This window comes from Impatiens glandulifera, chromosome 1, assembly GCF_907164915.1.
Source record: "Impatiens glandulifera chromosome 1, dImpGla2.1, whole genome shotgun sequence".
Classification (NCBI taxonomy): domain Eukaryota; kingdom Viridiplantae; phylum Streptophyta; class Magnoliopsida; order Ericales; family Balsaminaceae; genus Impatiens; species Impatiens glandulifera.
The window spans coordinates 21,206,500-21,223,881 of record NC_061862.1 but is presented as its reverse complement, the minus strand read 5'-3'; the positions used below and the strand labels follow the sequence as shown (position 1 = coordinate 21,223,881).

General features: G+C 32.7%; 2 protein-coding genes and 1 pseudogene across 2 annotated transcripts; all 3 read right to left on the bottom strand.

The window, feature by feature from the left end:
• Positions 1 to 203: 203 nt before the first annotated feature.
• LOC124922755 lies at positions 204 to 1,761 on the bottom strand. The gene is made up of 4 exons (XM_047463463.1): positions 1,604 to 1,761; positions 1,421 to 1,530; positions 1,144 to 1,325; positions 204 to 326 (listed from the first exon to the last, which is right to left on the bottom strand). The coding sequence occupies exons 1-3, from the start codon at positions 1,692 to 1,694 to the stop codon at positions 1,200 to 1,202; spliced, it is 327 nt and encodes a 108-aa protein (XP_047319419.1). The 5' UTR covers positions 1,695 to 1,761; the 3' UTR covers positions 204 to 326; positions 1,144 to 1,199.
• Positions 1,762 to 7,871: 6,110 nt separating this feature from the next.
• Positions 7,872 to 9,273, bottom strand: LOC124922097 (annotated as a pseudogene).
• Positions 9,274 to 11,408: 2,135 nt separating this feature from the next.
• On the bottom strand, positions 11,409 to 13,068 carry LOC124921029 (arogenate dehydratase 1-like). The gene has a single exon (XM_047461628.1). It carries the CDS (start codon positions 12,838 to 12,840, stop codon positions 11,542 to 11,544), a length of 1,299 nt encoding a protein of 432 aa, XP_047317584.1. The 5' UTR covers positions 12,841 to 13,068; the 3' UTR covers positions 11,409 to 11,541.
• Between the last annotated feature and the right edge of the window lie 4,314 nt (positions 13,069 to 17,382).

Genomic DNA, 17,382 nt, shown 5'->3' with positions numbered 1-17,382 from the left:
GTATCAGAAAGAAAGACTTCACTTTGAAGAAAACAATGAGTTGTTTCAAGATAATTAAAGATTTATAAGCTTGAAACATATTCAATTGCTTTTATATAAAATTAACTGTTCTTATCAAAATAACAAAAGAAACTAATTGATCGATAATATTCTAGGATTTTATAAGTTAAATTATTTATTTTTCTATAGAGAGATCAGTGGATTCTAGAGAAAGATGTAAACTTTTGCTTCATTGAGCGGAGTAATGAATTGCTTTATGACTGATCCTTAGTTCAGCTACCAAGAAGCAGAATCTTTGCAATGCATGGCTGTCCACTCCTCGTAAACTGAATCATAGAAAACATGACTTGTCAGACTAGTTGATACATATCTTCTTCTTTTTATTTTTACATTTTCTTTTGAAAAGTAAAATATCTTTTTTTACTTCATTTTGAAACATATTTCCTGTTAAATTTCTCCAGGTAGAATAAATTTGAAAACTGAACTTAGTGCTTTTTTTTTTTTTTATCTTAGATTATTTGAGATTTTATTGGGTTTTTGGAAAAAATATATTGTTTGATGAAAATGTATGTTATTTGAGTTTTTAATTTAGTATCTTGGTGGATTAGTTGAGTGATTGAACAGTTGAAAAAAATAAGATTTTATATGTAAATTTTGCATAAAAAAACCCAACATCAAAAAGCCCTTAGGCTACACAGTAACACATATACATATTTTATGTAAATAGATTGAGACCTCTCTGATTATCAGAATATAATTTAATTCATTAGTACTGGATCAAATTAGATCAACTACATGACCGACTGGCAAGGTCATGTAAATGACCTGATTGTGAACTAGGTGATCAGTTGATAAAAAAAACTTATAGTTATGAGTTCGATTACATCTGGAAGTGCGGGATCATAGCGGCGGTAACTTTGGGTGTTATACTAGTTCTCTTTAATTCAAAAAAATATAACTAGCTGTTAACAAACTTCTAAATTCCTATATATAGATTTGGGGGTTATATCAATACACATATATAATGTACGCATGTAAATATATACATGTCCAAAGTGAAGATGAGATCTCCACACTCATGAGCAGCAGAGGTTAAGAAATCAAAATATTAGATATATAGAACAGTACTTAGCATGCATGCACCTGCTCAAATTTGTCAGGAATGATTCGCATTATTGATGAGATGAGTTGAGAAACCATCAAGGGTTGTGGTGTTGAGTGTAGATGTAATCCAAATGGGCCTCATAAATACTCCTTCTCTTCATCAGGCATTCTTCATCATCATTTTCACATTCTTGATCCATTATTATTCCCTCCATGAGATGCTGCATGCAGTTAGCTAGGTAGCATAATTAGAAGAAGCAAAAACAAAAAGGTGTTGAAAACTAGTACTGACTGATCAAATGACTTTATAATTTACATTTGTGAAAGGGTTGATCAAATTGTTCTCATTCATCATATGATGATCTACTGCCGGAGGAGAAATCCCGGCTGATACATCACTAAGTGGAAGATTCATCTCTTGATCTCCTGCAAATTAAACAATAAGTACACTTGATGAGTAAACAATTACAAAACAGTAGGAATTAAGGCATGTACTAACCTTGTTTGACTTCCAAGTAGTGACCAGCCAATGTGATAAGGGAAACATAGAAGAAAAGAAGAACACATGGATTTAACTTTAGCTTCATCATGATACCTTCAACTTTCTAGTTCTACCTACCCGGAGCCCCTCTCAAAGACAGATAAATGAGAAATGAGAAAAATAAGAAAAGAGTCCAATAAATGGGGTTCAATAATCAGTGTGTAATTAATAGTAGTTTCTGACAGAGGCAAAAAGTCAACCTTTTTAGAAAATGGTGATAGCTGTTCTCCATCCATCCATCCATACTTCCTTTTTTTCTTTCACTGTGAGCTAAGAGGTGTCTGAAATCCCAGTGTCTAAGGGCCATTATAAAGGCTTTAATTATTTAATTGAAAACCATTTTTATAATATAATATAATTAATCCACCACTCTTGTCTGGTTATGGTATGAGTGGCCAACATTGATCACATGCTTATCTTTCTAATTGACATACCAAACTTATATAATAATTTCTTATGCAATCTACAAATAACTTGTTAGCATGCATATCAATGCTCTAATGGCTGATCATCATCATTTTAATTAATTTTCATTTCTGCTTTCAAAGCCATACACTATTATTGTATTGTGCTGCAATTTTCAATTAATTAAATCCAATCTTAATTGAACCAGCAGAAGAAGATACTGCTAGCTAGCTAGCTGATTAATAATTCCTAACTGTACATACATAGCTACAAAATAATATGCAATATTGCCTAAGATTAATATTTGAGAATCAACATCTATTACATTCAAATTCTCTCATACTTGCAAATTAATATGCATTCTTTGGAATTCATATGTAGAATCTTCATAACATCTTTTCTTTTACTGTTCTTCTGTAAAATCAGTTTGGTTTTCATGGGACAGATATCATTCTTCATATCATTAGCTATATTTTTTTTAGCTTAATACTTGATTTCCTTCCATTTTTAATTATTTTTTGCATATCTATATGGATTATCTTGAAAGCAAGAAATGATGCAATATGTAATGATATTATCCTTCTGTTCTTGGAACTAAGCTTAGTATTTATTTACCTCTGGAGCAAGCATTCAAATTTTGGATTTTCTTCTCCAAAACCTTCAATTGTTAACTTTCAAAGCTATGATTCTCGCTTTGAACAATGTCGTCAATTGTGATAAAAACATTATCAATTACAAATTCATTGTTTTTATTGTTACTAGTGATGATAAATGAATTGTTCTATTTGCAAAAGTTTGGTCAGGTTTTAGCTAGTTTTCTTAATTACTCTACTAAGATGATGTGGTTTCAAATTATTTGGAATTTCTGATAACTATTAGGTAATGTATGATTGAATACTGAGTTTAATTTGAGATATCACCATTTGTGCTCTCTTCCATCTGAACTTTGTTTTCATACCTCTTTGACACTGGACTTCTTTAATAGGTTATAAACGAGCTGCAAATTTCAGTTATTTCCCAACAAGTGGTATTCTAAGCCACTATCAATGGGCTCAACTCTCAAGCCCAGCTATTATTGACTCTTTTTTTTCACGGAACTGAGACTCCATGATCTAGCTTATGGGAGATGAGTAGAGGTTTGAGTTTCCTCCTTCATATTAGAATGTCACATGACATAATTATAAAAGGCAAAATTTGCATACTCTATATGTGACAGAGTAAATTAAGGAGCAAAATTGAATAAGTTCAGTATTGTGAAAGTATAAGCTTAGAAAGAAACATATGGGTTCTAAGGAGGTGGACCCGATTACCCGTGATGTTATGTGATGACGTGATATGAAAACATTTAATGTTGTTCACTGTTATACGTTATTTAATAATGCTAACGCATTTAGTTTTGTTGAGATTTGTTAGGACTCAAAGGTGTCTACCAAGATTTTGTTCTTTGGTCGGGGTGCTATTCATAAAGGTATGTTAATGAATTACAAATTGAAGCGTAAGAACTTTATTATGGTGAGTCAATGTCGTATGATTATAAAGAGGAGTCGGCTTCGCAAATTCTTTTGCATTGTTAGTCTGTGGTTGCGATTTGGAACTATCTTTGAACATTATCCAGGTTCAACGAGTATTATGCCAAAATCCGTCGGTAGTTGTTGGGATGTTTGGATGAAGGCAGATAATTGTCGATGGGCTTTAGACAGCTGATGAGGTCCTTCACAACGTCATTATTATGATGCTGTCTGAGGTGAGATCAGGTAAAAATGTGAACTGATTTTACATTTTTTATTTTTAATTTAGTTTCTCAATTTATTTATTTATTTTAATTAAGGAGAATTAACATGACACTCAATAGTCACGAGTCATGATTCTTCCGTTTCCATTCAAATGCTTCCAGGTGAAATTGAACCTAGGATCTTCTGTTACTTTTAAGTCGATTCCTATCACTAAACTACTTAACTATTTTTTTTTTTTTTCATTTCATGTCCCATAAATTTAAAATAAATAGGCCTTAAGAACTGATTAACTCATTGGGACTGGGATAAGGACAAGTGAGCTAGGCCCCCTAGGGTCTGCATGCATGCCTCAATATTTAGCAGATATATATACTCTGGTTGGTCTAGGAAGGCCCAATTAGAATCTGAATTAGTACCAACTAAGATCCTAGGTCCATTTTCTAGATTGATCCATTTTCTTAAAATATCTCATAAATGTTGAGATGGGTGAGGTGTGGTCTAAACTCTAAAGAACCTTTTAAAGCATGAGATGAAATGCCACTTTAACCATTTAGTGATGGATTAATTATATATAATATATAATAAAGGTGGTGTTTAATGAAATTAATTAAACAAGGTTGTTGGCATGATGCACACCACTACTACTAAATAGTAGTAAGTCTCAACTCTCTTATAAGCATTTAACGTCACCTACTCCACCACTTACTTATTTTCTAATCCTACTACTTAAGCAAAACAGATAAATCCCACTTGCATTTTCAAATAAAAATAAAACAATTCCACTTGCATTTTCAAATACACATGTTCATGTCTTGTGCTTAGTAGAGATGCCCATGAATGATGGCACTAATAAGATGGGCGGATTGATATAGAGGTTCAGTTCATTCCACTTCGTTTTTTTTACAGTATAAATGTGATATTATCTATAATTTTTAAAAACATTTAATTTAATACACTATTTTTTATTTATCTAATTTAAATAAAAAAGACAACTTACATTTATCTATTCTCGTTTTATTCATATTTTTCAAGTTATTTTTTAAGTTAATCCAATTTTTTTTTTTAAAATCACTCATATTCGAATTCTTGAATTCAAAATAAAATTTATTGTGTGTAAAGCTCAATACCAATTCTTACTTTCTAAAAAGCTAGGTATATATATTAATAGCTTCAAACTTTAATTGGTCATGACTGGACTATATCTATATATGATCATAGACTTATAGTAGACTTAAATGTTAAAGCAGTCGTATATAGGTAGATGCAATCAACCTTGATAAAAAATTACCATTTTTTAAATAATATTAAAATCATATGTTGGCCCTTGCCGTCTTGACAATAATTAATAATATTATTATTATTATTATTGTTATCTCAAAATAAATGAGATAAATATGTGTGTGTGAGAGAGAAGACCGATGTTTAGATGAAGGCGTCTTTAAATACTTAATTTATTGATAAAGTTATAGTCACGAAGAGCACCAAAAGGAAGACTTAGAAATTAACTTATTTTTTTCTTAATTTTTACTTGGAAGTTTCAAGGAAATAAGTGATTACCTAAGATTAAATTTGAGAATATATATTGACTGTGTTTTATAAAATTACTCCCTAATAAAGGTATTTATTTATAGGTAATGTCTAGTTTTAACTTTTCGTTGTTTTCTTGGGTCATTCGATTTGTTCTGATATTCATGAGATGACGTATAAAATCTTCGTTTAGAAAACAATTTGATATAAGTAGGTTTCATGCGTTTGTTTTCTTAGAAATAATTATGATAAAATTATTAATTATTTTAAATAAATATTATTTAATGATTCATATTTCAATTAGACTATCATTATATATGCTTTCTATTAAGTTTCACATAAGATTTTATTTCTAGCTTAGTCTATATAAACAGGGGTAGTATATATAAATATAACCTCAATTCAATTAAATATTCTTATGACCACCATAGGTAATTACAATGACATTATAATCTTAATTTATATCTAATTTCATTATATATTACTAATAGTTATTTATATATTTACCAATTATAACCTTGCAAAATTCATATAATTTAATTTGTTTTAATTTCTAAAAAAAAATGATCAATCTTTGGCTTAATTAGGTGATGAGGACCACTAAATTGGAGTCTAAAGCTACCCCCAATAAAATAATATGCTGGTCACAAATTGACACGTAAGACTATTATTATACATTTATATACATGGTTCTCATTCGTCAAGCTGTATTTGTTTTTCAAATTTAAAATGATTATTAATATAATATGGCTTTTTCAAATATTCTATTTCTGAAAATACAAAACTTGAATTCAGACAAAATTATTTTTTTATTATTTATTTGGCAAAAAAAATAATTGGTCAAGACCAAAAAAGAAAAAAACTAAACTATTAATGGTCTGGTCAACTATATTAAAAATATTCCTCACATAAAACTATTGCCATTTAGGAAAGATGAAAAAAATTATTCAAAATGACCTCATGATTCTTAAAGGGAAATTTGAGGAAATGACCCTAAAGAGGGGTCAAATTATGTTTGGTGCGGGCCCATGTTTTTTATAGCGCTGGTGACCCTCAAAAAATTTTCTGCCGAAAATATCCCTATTGCGTCACGCACCCTCCAGTTGCGTGACGCACCTGAGGGCATTGTGAAAAGTCCACAATGCCCTTACTATATAATTAAAAAAATTACAGTTTTTCTCAGTTCTTTCTTTCTTGTTCTCTCTCTTCACTTCCCATTCTTCCATTCTCTTCCTTCTCTCTAAAAAGACGACTCCCGACGACGAACTCCGACGACGACCCCCGACGAAGACGTCGGAATCCCAACGAAGGAGATGTCCGCTACTACTGGTATTCTTCCTCCTTCCTTTATTTCTTTCGCATTGTTTTGTTAGGGTTTAGGGATTGGAGATTGATTAGATAAATGTTACCGGCGGCGAAATACGGGTACGTCACGCAGGTGCGTCACGCAGGTGCGTCACGCAGGTGCGTCACGCAGGTGCGTCACGCAGGTGCGTCACGCAGGTGCGTCACGCAGGTGCGTCACGCAGGTGCGTCACGCAGGTGCGTCACGCAGTTTTGATATTTGTTTGGTTTTTCTCCAAAATCAATGGAGCCCAATCTATGATGTAACTGCTATACTTACCTCCATCCAGGTATGGGTTTGTTTGATTTTGAAGTTGGAACTAACTAAACCAAGCTCACACTAAAAAATACAAAAAGTTATACCTAATTAGTTACATTGCTAACAACAACATGAGTCATGGATAACATCTGATCAAAATTACATCAAAACTTATAAGGGTTCTATTTTTTCTGCAGTCGTTGCTTTGTGACCCAAACCCAAACTCACTTGGCAACTCAGAAGCTGCAAGGATGTTCAGTGAAAACAAATGCGAGTACAATATGAAAGTAAGGGAGGTTGTTGAGCAGAGTTGGACTGCAGACTACTTCTTTCCGAGGTGGTAGGGTGGTTTGTCCCTATAATAGAGATACTGAGATTTTATTAGAACTTGAAAAATGTTTTAACACTTTGTGAACTCTTGAATGGTGAACTACCAACAACATCACATATTTTCTTGGGTTCATTTTGGGGTATTCAGTTTCAGACAAATCTTGTGCATATATTGTTGATGATCCCCTCTGCCTATTAAGGTTGATTGCTTCAATTCTGGACTCATTATTGTACTGAATTCTGCTTATATCAGTTTTAGTGTTTGTGCCTTTTATGTTGGAATGAGATATTCTACTACAAATTTTAACTTCAAATAATAACAATTTAACTATCTTGGAACTCTGTTAAAATTTATTTGTAAACTTTTATATTGTAAAGCATTACATTTACCTCAAATCACAACTTCTGGTTCACAAATCACAATTTATTTGTAACTATCCAGACTTGTTTAACCCTCTATAACTTGAAACTAAACCATTAAATCATTTCGTTCAAAATTCAAAGATTTACCTCAATCACACTTCTCTTATCAAATAACAAATAAAAAAAATTAATTTACTTTTCTGCTATTTCTCCAATTATCGTGACTATGATTGTGATCGAGATAAATAAATTAAATGCTTGAACCAACTTAAATGAAGAATAATCTATAACAAAGGTGTTGTATATATACACAGTACCGAGTTTACAGCAAAACTCAAATTGGCACAACATATAAGACAATTCTAACAAAAAAAAGATTTGTTCATCGTACTCGAGGCTGCTGCCGGTGGGCTGGTAATGGAGAGGCAGCAGAATGTGTCGTATTCATGGGCGAGCAATGATGCGTTTTTGGTGGTAAGTTACTTTTCGAGTCATTAGCAGTTCGAGTTTTGGATGTGTTTTTCAAGGACTGGATCTCTTCTAAGGTGGCTAAAACCAGTGACATTTTTGGGCGTACTTTAGGCTCTGATTTTAGACACTGCAGAGCAAGGTTAGCAGCCATAAAAGCTCCCTTTTGAGGATATTGTCCTTCTAATTTTGTGTCCATAATCCTGAATAGTTTTTGTTTGTCCCCTAAATAAGGAATAGCCCACTCCACTAGATTCTGTTCTACACCCATTCTTGACTTGTCAACACCTAGACGACCAGATAGCAATTCGAGTAACACTACTCCAAAACTATACACATCACTTTTTGTCGTCAACCCGACCTGTTTGTTGATTGACAAAATCACAAAAATAATGTATGAAAGTTGATTCTATATATAAGAAAAAAACAGAATCTTGCAAAAGTTCTAATCTATACCCGTGGCAACATATTCCGGTGCTGCATAACCGTGGGTACCCATCACTTTAGTCGATACGTGTGTCCTATCTCCAGTTGGTCCTGCCTTGGCCAACCCAAAATCCGACAGTTTTGCATTGAAATCCTACACAACACATTCTCTAAGTAATAATTTTCTAAGTGAAAAGTAAAAAATTCAAAATTTTATTGGCATATGTTGAAAACTAACTCACTTTTGAAAAGATGATTCTACAAGCTCCCTTTTGGCAAAAACTCATAAACCAAGAGCTTATCCTTATCACCTATCACCTTCTGAACAATACCCAATAAGCTTAACCAGATTCGGATGAAAAAGTTGGCCAAGATAGTTAACTTCCGTCTGTATATAATAATACTTGGAAGAAGTCAAAAACAGAGCAAAATAATTACAACCTGAAAAAAAAGAAAAAAAAAACATACCAACCACTCCTTGTGACCTTGGAAGCCTTCAGGTTTAAGTTTCTTGACAGCAACAACGATGCCAGAACCTGGCCTGAAGTAGTGAACAATTGTTCATCAATCCAACCTTTGAATACATAACCGAATCCACCTTCGCCAAAAAGACTGTCAGGGCGAAAGTTTCTGGTGGCGTTCCTTAGCTCGTTATATGAGAATGCCTTAGCATCAGTTGATGAAAGGATTTCACTCTCTGATCTTGGAGATGGGATAATCATATCATTGTTTTCTCTACAACAAGATGGGACTGTAATATTGTTCATAAAAACAAACAAACAAACCAATTGATTAAACCTCAAAAACAAATTATTATTATTATTTGGATCCTAAAAACAAACAAACAAACAAATAAATAAATTTCCTTTCTTGGACGCTGTTAGAGGTTATACCAAATCAAGAAACTACATAAAAGATTTCCAGATAACTAAAGATATAAAATCGAACTGGATGGATTAACTAACTCTACAAGAAACACATTTGTTTGTTACCTGAATTGTTGGAAGGGATTTGAGCTGAATCCTGCGTGACGCACCCTGCGTGACGCACCCTGCGTGACGCATCCAACCAACCAACCTGCATTCAACGAATCAGGGCGAATCAATGATGTTCTGTAAAAGAAATCAACACAAACAATCACATGTAAAGGAAATCAACACAAACAATCATATGTAAACGAAATCAACACAAAATATAAACGAATATAGTGGAAATTTTATCTTCGGTCGTCGTCGTTCGCCGTTGGAAGTTCTTCGCAGCTATAGGCCATTGAATATGGTGGAATGGTCCACGGTGCCTCTTCGATTGGTTCTTCAGCGATGAAAAAGAGAGAAAGTCTTCTCCGCCACCATTAGGGTTCACGGCGGAGAAGAAAGGGAAGAATGGATGAGAGAGAAAATGAAACGAAAATGAAACGAAAATGAAAAAAAATTAAGTCTTTATAGGGTTCAGGGTGCGTCACGCATCTGGAGGGTGCGTGACGCATGGGTAAAATGGTCATTAAAAAATTTGGGGGTCACCAGCGCTATAAAAATTAGTGGCCCGCACCATCGGCTATTAGCCCCCTTTTTGGGGTCATTTCCTCAAATTTCCCTTCTTAAAACAATAATATAAAATATGTTTAGGTGAAATTTCAACCCATTCATATAAACCACTAATCTTATAAAAAATAAATTAATCAACAAACTTATTTTTTTAATTGTTATTTTTAATATATTATATATTTTTAATATTTCTTACAAAAATATAGAAGAATTATAAAAAAAACAAAAAAAAAAACTTGCATAGGGAACACTCTCCAAACTTTGAGAAGGCCAGGTCTCTAATTGAAATGAAATTGTTTGGAAATGAAAAAAAATCATTTTGATAGCTCAATTAAAATATTATTATTTTAGATATAAAAAATCTTTGTTCATATTCACTAACTAAGGTATGGTGGGAGATTGGTATTTCACTGTATTATTTTATAATTTCATTCATTATGAAGACCTATATAAGATTTCTTTTTTGTATGTTAATTTTTTAATTGGTTGTGGACTATAATTTTTGTTTTTTCTCTTTATTGTCTTTCATGTATTTTAATTTTTCCTTATATGTTTTATTTTGTTTGTTTAAACAAATCACATTTTTTAATATTTTATGGAACTAAAAGTAAATAAATATAGTTTGGAGAGTTGTTGTAATTTCCTAAATTAACACCATTTTTTTTTGAGAAAACACAAAAAAAATAAAATACAAAAGTGATTGGGAGAAAAGGGAAAGTGGGGAAGATGTGATTGTGAAGGTTGTTTTTATTGAGAAAACACAAAAGGTTGTTTTCTAGGTTACAAAAGTGATTGGGAAAAAAGTGAAAGTGGGGTTGGTCTTTTTGGTATTTAGCCAATGCACATAGAAGGTGGGTTGGATGCACATATGCACAAATTGACTTAAAATTTATTTCAAGATTAATGTTTAATGTTTGCTACTTCATCAACCATTTTTTGAAAAAAAGTTAATATTTCATCACAAGAGTTTTTGTTTACACTTGCCATTGATGAATTCAATCTCGAAAAGCGAGTCCACGATGATAATTTGATGGTCATTGCTCTAGGTGTCTCCGATGTCACAAAAATAATTTTATGTTCTGTCGTCCTAACCAAAATAATTTTACTTATGTTCAGTCTTCCTAACTGCAGTTTCCACCAAAATAATTTTATGTTCTGTCGTCCTAACCAAAATAATTTTACTTATGTTCAGTCTTCCTAACTGCAGTTTCCACCAAAATAATTTTTACTTTTGTGTCACCATCCCACCAATTGCTAAGAAATTTTGAAATTTCAGTTTTGTCAAAATATTCAAATACCAAGTTCCTCCATTATTCATGTTCTTTTATCACTTTCTTATAATATCCATTTCATATATGTGATCATTGATAAACAAAACATTGATTTAATTTATTAATCAATAGAATAAATAATGTAGTGCTTACATTGTAAATTTGATTAAAACAATGTTACATTTTATATGATAAAAATTACAATTTACAAATAATCCTCCTTTTTTCACCATGGAGTCATATCCATAGGATAACTTCCCAACACTCTCAAAAAAGATGTAAATTCTTGAACCTCTGCAAGTGCATTCTGTGCCCTAACATCCGCCATTGATGCTTCAAAATCCACATAGAACATATACTCAAAATGCTTTCCCATCCCCACCCCCACTTCCCCATCATCGGCAACCCTAATCGGCCTGTTCATATGCGGCCTGCTCTCAATCTTCGTCAAGTTTATATTCCGAAACGCAAACGCAGACAAAACCTTGAACAAAACTGACGTTCCTTGATCATGCGCCGCGAACACAATACTCGTCTTAAACGGCCGATCTGTTCGTGGAATTATAGGTTCGCGAGCAAGCATCACGAATCGGGTTACATTTCCAGAATCATCTTGAATTCCTTCTTCGAGAATGTCCAGTCCGTACAGATCTGCGGCGCGGGCTGAGGCGATCGCGGCAGTATCGCGGAGGCCGTTAGCGGCGATGTATTCCGCCGCGCCTGCTGTATCGTCGACGGCTTCGCGAGCGACTTTGAGACCTAGTTTAGTTAGGGTGTGTTCGCATTGGGATAGGGCTTGTGGATGACTGATTACTCTGGTGAGGTATTCTTTTCGTACGCCGGGAAGAGCTAAGAGACAGTGGTGAACGGGAAGTTGAACTTCGCCGACAATGTGTAGCCGGTGACGGAGAAGGAGGTCGTAATTCCGGTGAATACTTCCGCCGAGGGAGTTTTCAACAGGGAGTACAGCTCGATCAGCAATCCAGTGTTCGACTGTTTGGAAAGCGATTTCAAATTGATCACAAGGGATTGATTCGCAATTAGGGTATGCTTTTCCGGCGGCGGCTTCACTGTAGGCTCCAGGTACTCCTTGGTAAGCGACGCGGAGATTAGATCCGTGCATCGGCGCCGGAGAAAAATCAGCGATGGTGAGAGCTTTAGGTAGAGGGACCTTGTTGTTGTTGTTGTTATGGATGGGGACGAGATCCATGGTATTATGTCCGTTGACGGCGCTGTCATTGCTACTCATCTGTGAATCTTGTTGCTGAGAAACAACTTTACTAGCGAGTATGGCGCAGGCACTTTGCCAGTCGGCTCGACCAGACCCGATGCCACCGGAGTAGTTGAATTCGCCGGATTTAGTGGTGACACTTGGGGTGGTGCTGGTGCTCTTGTAGATGCAGTGGATAGTGGGTCGAGTCGGGGGCACTCTGAAACTGGGTCTGGGACTGGGAGAAGTGGTTTTAAATAGAGAGTGGAGATGGGTAACTCCATTAGAAGAAGCTGGGGGAGATAAAGATACCATTTTGATTCAAAATTAGAGAGGATAATGAAGAAGAAGAAGAAGATTATGAATGAATTCTGCTTGGTTGGTATTGTTTCTTTTATCTCTGTCTGTTAGAACTGAGAAGAGAAAGCTCCAAGCTGAGAGAAACTATGGGGTGGATTGGGGTTTTATAATGTGGGTTTGGGGATGGAGAAAAGGAAGAAGGCTCTGGGAAATGCTGTGTTTGCTCCTAGGAAGGTGGGTTTACTTGCCTAGTCAAATTTTACACACCTACCGCAGTCTTTCTCCATTAGTTTCTATATATATATTATTTTAGCCAATTGGATGAGTCGTTTTCATCGTCTACCCAAGGAAAATTAGATGAGAGACACTCATTCTTCATCATCATCTTTCCATTATTGTCCTATTCTAATCTTATTTGAGTTTTAAATGTTAGTTTTCTAGCAATTATTATTTTTAACTTGAGAAACTAGGATGATTTTTTTTTTGAAAACGATTAATTTAAAATGATATAAATGAGAATTTTTGAGCTTAACAACAAAAACATTAAAAAAAAATTGAATGAAAAAATATACAACACAACATTTTTCATCAATGACAACAAAAGCAAACAAAAAAAACCGCACGAAGGTTTTTCGAGAAGATCAATGAGTTTCCCGATTCCTTAACCGATTTATCCAATAAAATTTTTCTAGTTGTCATAATAATAGAATTATGAATTAAATTAAATTAATCGTCCGACAACGATCACTCGACGTTCTACGATTCCAATTCAAGTCAAATGGTTCACAAGAAGATAAGCGGGATTGGGACTAGGGCTGTGCAAAAAAACCGGAAAACCGATAACCCAACCGAACCGATAGTTAACCGGTTCCATTTTAATGGTTTATTGGTTAACCGGTTCTAACGATTCCGGTCATCCGGTTAAACGGTTCGGTTTTCGATTTATCTATTTTTCTAACGGTTTAACCAGTAAACCGGTAATAATTTAATTATATATTTTTATATTTTATAATTTGTATTAGTTATTTTATAAATAATAGATATCCTATAAATAATATTTAATAATTTATAAATCTTTTTTATTTTTAAATTTTAAATTATAATTTTTATAGAATTATTTTTTAAAAACATTATAATTTATATAAAATTTTACAAAAATAAATTAAAAATAAACTGAAATAATTTATTCAGATAACCATTATTTATTATAACTTACCGATTCCACTTTCCGTTCTATCGATTGAGAATGAGATTCAATCATATTCGCCTACACTTGTTGGTCAAAGACTAATCGACATAATGAATTTGAATTTTCTCAACAAATATATAAAAAGCTAACAAAATAGCTATAAAATATATTATATTGTTGCAATAAAATTATATATTATAACATATTCTTAAATATATGAGCAAAATATATTATAATAATATAATTTATTATAATAGAGACAAGAAAAGATAGAGAATAGTATAATAGGAAAATGCAAACAATAATTTATAAAAAAAATCATTTCATAAATTTATTACTTAATTTACAAAATTGAATTACCGGTTCCTAGTTAAACCCGGTTAACCGACCGGAATCGACAAAAACCGGTAGAATCAGAACTGGTAAAACCGATACCATTAACGGTTGGTTAACCGGTTTGTAAAATAAATGGCAAAACCGGTCTTAACTAGAACCGTTTAATCGGTGAACCGGTTAACCGGCCGGTTGAACACCCCTAATTGGGACCCAACGACTTAGACCAACCGAACTCATTGTTTAGATCCATACTTCTCAACAACTAATGATAAGTTTCGGCATAACCCACTAAATACTCGTCATGTTCCATAATAAACTCCAAATCACAATCACTCTATCACAGTGTAAGAGAAAGTGAGGCGCTGACTATGCTTCTTTATGACACATTCTACAATGACTCACTATAATACACCCTTTTTTCATTCATCTATCATCCGTCAATATCCCTTAATGCATTACACTCCATATAAAAAATGAGATATTCGATGGGAACTTAAAATCCCACAACTTCTCCCATATGAGATCGTAAGGATCATTCTCCGCAATTAAAGAGTATCAATGACTAATCTTAAAATTATCAATATCTTGCCAATGCAAAATATCACACGAAGATGATTCACCTCTTTACGTCCCACCAGTTTCAACACTCTATCGTGTGAATCTAACTTTTCAGCATTTAGTCTTTTCCTTTATCCAATTCTCATTGCAAACCCATTAGAACTCACGTCAAACATATCATTGACTATAGCATCTCTACAGATAGCGATCAAGGCAAGAGTAACGATGAGGAAGATTTTTGACATTACACCATACATCATCCTAGAAACTGATTGAAGAGTCATTGTCGACCGAAAATTTGCACTATCCACGAAAAGACTTCCACATTATTGAGATGTCAATCCAAATACTACATCCCACTATCCGATTAATAGGTCTAATGAACCATCTAGACCAATCTTGTACATACTTACATCTGATCATAGTAGCCCACAAAGAGAAGCTCCAAGGAATATCTGCTATATCATTTTGATAAAAGAACATTGTTAAACGAAGTCAAATCACATATAACCAAACCCCATAGTCTTTAAACTTCTTCACTTTATCCCAACTAACCAAATAACAAAAAGATTACTCAAAGGACCCCCAAAGAAACTTAATTTTTTTTCCATCTTCACAATCACACTTTTAGGTATAAGAAATAGAGACATAATATAAGTGGGCATAGATGTTAAAGCACTTTTGATGAGAACTAGACGTCCACCTTTCGAAATTATCTTACTCTTTCTTTCAGATCGGTAACTTTCTTTCCATTTTGGAGATGATCGGATCCTAAGAAGATTTGAAACGGTCTTTAGCACATAAAGGCATCCCAAGATAAGTTATCGGAAATGATCCCACACTGAAGCCCAAGATGCTCGTAAGTGTCATATTCCTTATGCTAGATACATAATTTGAGAAAAAAATCTATGATTTAACGAGGTTAACCCGCAATCCAGAACATGTTTCAAACAATAGAGAATATCGCGAAAATGTTTGAAGTTTTTATGAGTGGCTTGAATAATGCATAGGGTATCGTCCACGAAAAGAAAATGAGAAATGACAAATGAAGACCTCCTTACCCCACAATTCACTCCTCTAATTAGGCTAGCATGCTCGACGAAAACCATCATTCTTGAAAAAATTTCTATAACAATGACGCACATAAAAAGGGATAAAAGATCACCCTGCCTGATTCCCCCGAGTTTTCGAAAAAAATCTTTAAAACTTTCATTCACAATAACATAGAACTTGACTGCTGACATGAATAATTATTTGATCCAATTAATTCACTTCTCCCAATACCCTACCATCTAAACTCAACCTTTAAGACATCTAAATGCGAGATTATTTTTTATTTAAGTTTGAGAAGATTATTATTTGTGATTTTTAAAAAAAATTTAAACCCAACTAAAGATTAACTTAGTGTAGAATGACCGTGTTTTCATTGTTACAATATGAAGTTCCTAGAAAAAATAAAAAATATCTATTTTAGTAGTTATTAAAAAAACATTTTTATGTAAATCTTGTTTTTTATACATATAAAAGAAATAATAGGTAACATATCTTTGTGTAAGAATATAAAATATATATATTTTTTTGTTAGAGATTAAATATCTCAATTTTGATTCTTAATAATAAAAAAAAAGTTCTAAACTTCAAATGAAGACTATGATTCTAAAAGTCGGTCTTCTAATTATTCTTTAAAAAAAAAAATTTAATTAGATTTTAGTAGAATTTTCATTTACACTAATATAAAAAAAAAAATTAACGTTGTAAGAATATCAGAATCAAACTTTTTAAACACTGTTAATATATTTTCTTACATTAATCAAATGATTAATTTTCATTTCCTAAGATAAGTATTATATAAAGGGAATTGGAGCTATCCTTTTAGTAATTTATGTCAATGATTTCGTGTTGCCAAAAACGAAAAATGAAATTAAGCCATGTGCGAGTATTGTTAAATTAAAGTCAGTGATAATAAATTTGAATTAAAATATATAATTTATTGAATGAAAACAACTATCGAAGTTGATGTGTGAGAATTTTTTTTTTCTTTCTAAATGGACTTGCACAAACCACATGGGTTCAAATTTCCTCCCTTGCCCAATAAAATAATAGTTTCTCATATTTTGGATTTTTGGTAAAAAAAAAATTTGAGAATTTTTTATTTATTTTTAAATATTGTGGGATGTAGTTTGATTCTTTTTGAAGAGGAGGATGCTGTTTTTTTGTAAAAAAAATTATTATTAAATTTTGTATGTTGATTTTTTTTTAAAATATATATATTTTACTCGGTTAATTAATTATTCCAAATAAAAATAAAATATAAAAATAAGAATAGATAGAAAATGAGCACAATTTATAAATGTAACCTAAAAATATTAATAAATTGAAGATTTACAAGTCAACCGGAAAGATAAAGAAAAGTTGTTATAGATTATTGGTTTCCACACATGCACTAAAAAAAATAAAACTATTTTAATTTTCTC

Coding starts and splice junctions, on each gene's coding strand:
- LOC124921029 (XM_047461628.1), bottom strand. CDS start 12,840: ATGGTATCTTTATCTCCCCCAGCTTCTTCTAATGGAGTTACCCATCTC.
- LOC124922755 (XM_047463463.1), bottom strand. CDS start 1,694: ATGATGAAGCTAAAGTTAAATCCATGTGTTCTTCTTTTCTTCTATGTT. Junction 1,531..1,603: donor CTACTTGGAAGTCAAACAAG/GTTAGTACATGC, acceptor TTTAATTTGCAG/GAGATCAAGAGATGAATCTT. Junction 1,326..1,420: donor TGATCAACCCTTTCACAAAT/GTAAATTATAAA, acceptor AACTGCATGCAG/CATCTCATGGAGGGAATAAT.